Source organism: Limulus polyphemus, unplaced genomic scaffold, assembly GCF_000517525.1.
Source record: "Limulus polyphemus unplaced genomic scaffold, Limulus_polyphemus-2.1.2 Scaffold2509, whole genome shotgun sequence".
In the NCBI taxonomy this organism is placed as follows: Eukaryota; Metazoa; Arthropoda; class Merostomata; order Xiphosura; family Limulidae; genus Limulus; species Limulus polyphemus.
This window is the reverse complement of record NW_013668119.1, coordinates 158,149-163,437: the sequence shown is the minus strand read 5'-3', so window position 1 is coordinate 163,437 and position 5,289 is coordinate 158,149. Positions and strand designations below refer to the sequence as shown.

The 5,289-nt window shown below is 34.1% G+C and overlaps 1 protein-coding gene across 1 annotated transcript in view; it reads left to right on the top strand.

Moving 5' to 3' along the window:
- LOC111087706 (plasma membrane-associated cation-binding protein 2-like) overlaps positions 1 to 1,300 on the top strand; it is a 15,985-nt gene extending 14,685 nt beyond the window's left edge. Inside the window, exon 4 of the mRNA XM_022395288.1 lies at positions 578 to 1,300. Within this exon, the coding sequence (XP_022250996.1) occupies positions 578 to 786 (209 nt within the window). The 3' untranslated portion in view covers positions 787 to 1,300. The remainder of the gene's footprint in view (positions 1 to 577) is intronic.
- The last annotated feature ends 3,989 nt before the right edge of the window (positions 1,301 to 5,289 follow it).

Here is a 5,289-nt window from a genome sequence, read left to right as displayed (position 1 = left end):
GACCCTCAGATTGCGAGTCCAGCGCCCTAACCACCTGGCCATGCCGGGCCTTCATTTATGAATCCAAACCATGATCCCCAATAACAATCGATGCATGGATACTTCATAAGATCTCCCACTCCTAAAACTAATCACCTTTAGTGTATTATTGATGTTTATCTTTGGTCTTGTTAGATATTACTATCTTAGAACACCTGTTTTGTTTTTGTTCTTTTTTAACAACTGTGAGAAAGTTAAAACAATACATTACTATATACTTAATATGTGTATCCGTTTGAAGTTGTGGGGTACTAGAATATATGATATGTAGAAATATTAGATGTTTTTGGCTTTATATGCAAGTGTGTGTGGATTGGGGGATCGTCAAGTACCACAAACAAAACTGAGTAGGCGAGAAAAACAATGAAAGAGGTTTTATGCACCAAAATCGATCCCCAGGATACAATCTGTACGTACCCCCAGTTTGAGAACCACTGTTCATGTTTGATATTTATTTTTTTACCACTTTATTGATGTTTGTTACCATCGTTTGAATGACCATCGTTAAATACATATATATTATATGCATATATTTTAGGGTTTTGCTGTCAGAGCAAGAAGGGAAAACAACTAAACTGTAACAAGATTCAGTTAGGCTTAGGCCAGCGATGCCGAGAGTCCTGTATGTGTAAAGAAGGCCTAGTATGTCATTTCGAACAATCGTCTGGTGGAAAGGAAAAGCCCGGGAAAAACGACAAAGCCCCACTGGGAGTCTGTAAGCCACCAGAAGTAGTCGGTCTTCCATGAAACACTCATGTGATTTGTGTAACATGTTACAGTTAAATAATTACATGTTTTTAAGTAAGATTGCACATTTTCATGAACCTATAGACTCGCACTTAATTATGTATTTTTTAAGTTAATTTTATGGAGAAATTTTAATGTGTCTCAAAATCTATGGTTTAGAAATGGCGCTGCTATAGATAAAAACGTAAGATAATGTATCTTTGTTGTCTGTCATTTTACTTAACGTATCACTGAATTTTTATTTTCAATATTATCTCAAAGTTAGTGTAAAGTGCGTATTTTCACCAATCTCGAAAAATGTGAAAAGTTTAATTAATTTTAACGACATGGATAATTACACAATTAAAAACAAACAAAAAAAAACAGTGGTGGCGTGGTGAAATTTCCACAATACAACAATATTTTAAAAGCTATGAAAAAAATCTGTAGTCAATGTTTCGGCCAAAAGACATGATGGATGTTGAGAAAGCTTTATATTGCCAAACTCTTAACCACATTTTTTAAAAGTGGTTTTGATATTGAAAGAAAAATGGAAATTTTAAACTATTTTACAAGAAATATATATCAAACTTCATAATGATCAAACCAGAGTGTCTAAAATGACAGTCATTCGCGAGAACAATAAAATTTCAGAACACCACGAAATTGAAAACTGAATATTGAATTTTATATTAAAAAAAATATCAGCGTAAGTGTGTTTACAAAAAGTAATAATAAACATGAAACACTCTACTTATAAGTCGAAAGAGTCTCAACTAATCACTTCCCCCTCGTTAACACACTTGAATGCTTTAACGCAACAATGTAATGTCAATTTACACAATATAACAATACTAAATCTTCTAGAGTTATGTCAGTTTTTTTAAATGTTAAGGTTGTGAAGCGGGTGTGTTTTAGCAGGTAATATTTAATATTGAATATTTGATTTTTTTTATTAAATAAAATGAAATGTTGTTGAGCAGTTAAAACAAAATTTCCTACAAATGACTTTTTTTTTTCTTTTCATTTCAGTATAATATAATGTTATATATAAATGCAAATCACCAATGGTCTGTGTAAATTAAATATAAAATAATTACACGAACTTTTCTTGTTAATCAATTTTTGGCAGAATATATCATTTTCGGTAACATTTCCACTTTTAAGAAAGATTAAACAGCTCGAGTATTCTAGCAACACGGGCCTATTGTTTAATTTTGGAGTAACAAAAAGTTAATTTCAACGTAAGTCTAAATATTTTACAAGAAGAAAAGGAAAAAAGATGTGGAATAAATAAGACACGTTTTACAACTTGACAATTTTTATCGCATGGTTTTATAGATGGCGTAGAAGGTATATTTTGATAATTGGTTGTATGAATACGCTGGAGAAGATACTGAGTCACTGACTATATTATACATCGCAAGTGTATGTTTGTGTGTGTGTATATATGTGTGTGTGTGCGTGTATACACTTTAAAAGTTAATGTAGGTGTATAACACGCCGACAGAAATATGTCCTAAAACAAACAAAGGTTGATGTCTGTTACTATCTTTTTTTTTCTTCTTTGCTGTAAGTGTCTCGAGCGAAGAACAAAATTTACTATATTCAATAAACTATTCCAAAAATTGATTTATTGGAGATGAACAAGACTTGGTTATAATTAAGTTCCGTTGGCGTTTCTCCCGTCCACATTCTTGTATGTGTACACCATGATTGCAACAAAAGGCCAGACAGGAGATTAGCAAACAACTATCTGAACGACTTTAGCTGAACCCTGGATACCCCTAGGCTACTAAACCTGGAAATCAGTGGCACCATCTATCGGCTATTTTATGAAACGTACTTTACAAATAATACTCGAAATGTTATACAAAAAAAATAATGATGAAAACTACGAAAAATAATATTTTCAGATACGAGCACAGTTCTAAAAATCTGCAAGAATTCGTAATACAAAGTATACAATTTCATAAAAAAATAAACATTAGAAATTCTCTCGTGCCTTGAATTTGAAATCCGAAATAAGATTTTCTACTTGTGGTTGAATAGCATTCCAGAATTCTAAAACTGTTAAAGGCATCGAAGGGTTTCGCGATAAACTCCGAAATTTTGCTTCTTTTAACTTTGCATTTTCTTGTTTTCTGGCGAATCAAATAGATATTAAAAATGGATAACACAGTATATACACTTGCACCTGCAATATTCTGACAACTAAATAACACTACATTGTAAGGTAGCTTATAGAACCTGTTTTTCTCATCCTGTGCACAATATAGTGATACTATTTAAGATGTAAATGATTCAATTGGTCAATTTGTTTGTGACGTCTCGTTATAACTATAGCTTTGGCGTATGTCATTCCTAGTATAACAATATATTATAAAGAGTGTTATGTGTATAATGAAAACAAATGTATTAGTTTATGTGCCAAAATAAAAACAAGAAACAAAAAACTTCTTTGAGTTATGTTCTTTCCAGTGAACAACAGTAAAAATGAAAGACGACATCCATAATAGACTGTTTTTCCTAAAGAGGGCACTGCATGCGTTTCGAACTGCATTTGTCTAGAAAACCGGAACAAGACACAATTTATAGCATACTTGGAATTGTGAGTCATATTTATACACTGGCTCAATGGGAAAGTGTTTGTTCTGAGCAATAAATTTAATATAACTTCACGTTTTCCTAAACAGCCCACGTATTTTATCTTGTTGTTTACTTTACTTTCTTTAACCACTTCATATCTCCTTTTCAATGTCCTAGTTTGTTCGTTATATATATACTTTTCTCTCTTTCTAACACTTCGGCCTAGTGATTACGAAGCTCGGCTCCCAATCTGTGGGTCACAGGTTCGAACCCTGTCACACCGAACATGCTCGCCCTTTGAATGGTGGGTGCGTTGTAATGTGACACTCAATCTCACTATTCGTACCCCCCCAGTGTCACAGCAATATGTCTGCGGACTTACAACGCAAGAAACCTGGTTTCGATACCTGTGCTGGGCAGAGCACGGATAGTCCATCGTGTAGCTTTGTGATTAACTTAAAACAAACAAACGCTATTCGTTGATACAGAGTAGCCCAAGAGTTGGCGGTGGGTGGTGACTAATTGCTTTATCTCTCGGGTAGCTGTGCGCGAAATTCAACAAACAGACAATATATAATCAATCCGTATATCCTTCTACAAATGTTTTTGTACAACGTAAAAGTAATATACGCACGCGTTGAAATTTCAAAAAAAAGATGTATCTTGGGAAAATAAGCCTATTTTTAATGAATACAATTTTCCACTTTATCCAATTTCGTTCCAGATAACATTGAGCTCTTACTTTTCAAGGTTTACTCACTATGACGTCATCATAGTGACTAAAAAGACGTTCGACAGGTGGCTCTTTCCTCACATCTTAACCGTGAGAAGTCAAGAGAAAGTAGGAAATTTTCTGTACTTTTATGTTGACTTTCAAATCTACCAGACTAAAAACCTCTTGCATAAAGACCCGGCCAGTCACACACACTAGGTTATGCTCCCCACCCCTCTTCTGAAAATCCTGGACTCCCCAGTAGGAAATGGTTATACACAACCAACTAGTATACAAATTCGATGACGAGGAACCAACTTTGAGACTAATAATGGTTAGAGACGGCTTGAATGGGTAATGAATAAAAACTTTAATATAAGTTTAACATAACAGCAAATGTACAACGTTTCGACAACGAACATTTCCTTCAAATAGATGGTTTAAGTATGGGCAATCCTGTTTCGCCAGTTCTTGCCAATATATTTATGACCCAGATCGAAACACATGCCATACATTCTGCGCTTCATCCCCCACTATACTGGTACAGATATGTCGATGACACTTTTGCTGGTTTCACGTCTACAGAACAAACACTTAACTTTCTTTAAACACAAATTCCAACATCAAATTTACCATAGAACACGAAAACAATAAACAGTTATCTTTTCTTAACCTCAAAATTGTTAGATCGGACACACAGTTTAAAACCAAAATTCACCGCAAGAACACACACACACTGGCCTCTACATCCCCTGGAATTCCGCTCATGACACCACACACAAAAATCAATACACTTAAAAACCTCATAAACACAGCCACAAGACTCTGTTCAACGGACTACATAAATGAAGAAATTAACACATAAAGCATTCCTTTATTCACACCAATAAATTTCCACCAGCTATTGTTGAAAAACTCTCCAACATTCCCCACAACAAAATTCAACTCGCGAACAAAATTGATGCTAACAAACCCAACAACAGAACATTACACTCCAGTTTACCTTTTGTTCCTGAAACCAGCTCAAGAATTATCCACACTTGGACAAAACTAGCCATTAAACACAATATTCCTGTCAACGTCAAATTCTCACATAAACGCGGCCCTAAATTAAAATCTTTACTAAACAAAAATTATTTAGAATCATCCAACACCAACGTCATTTACAAAATAATGTGCAATAACAGCCCAGAGTTTTACATCGGAGAAACAGGAAGAAAATT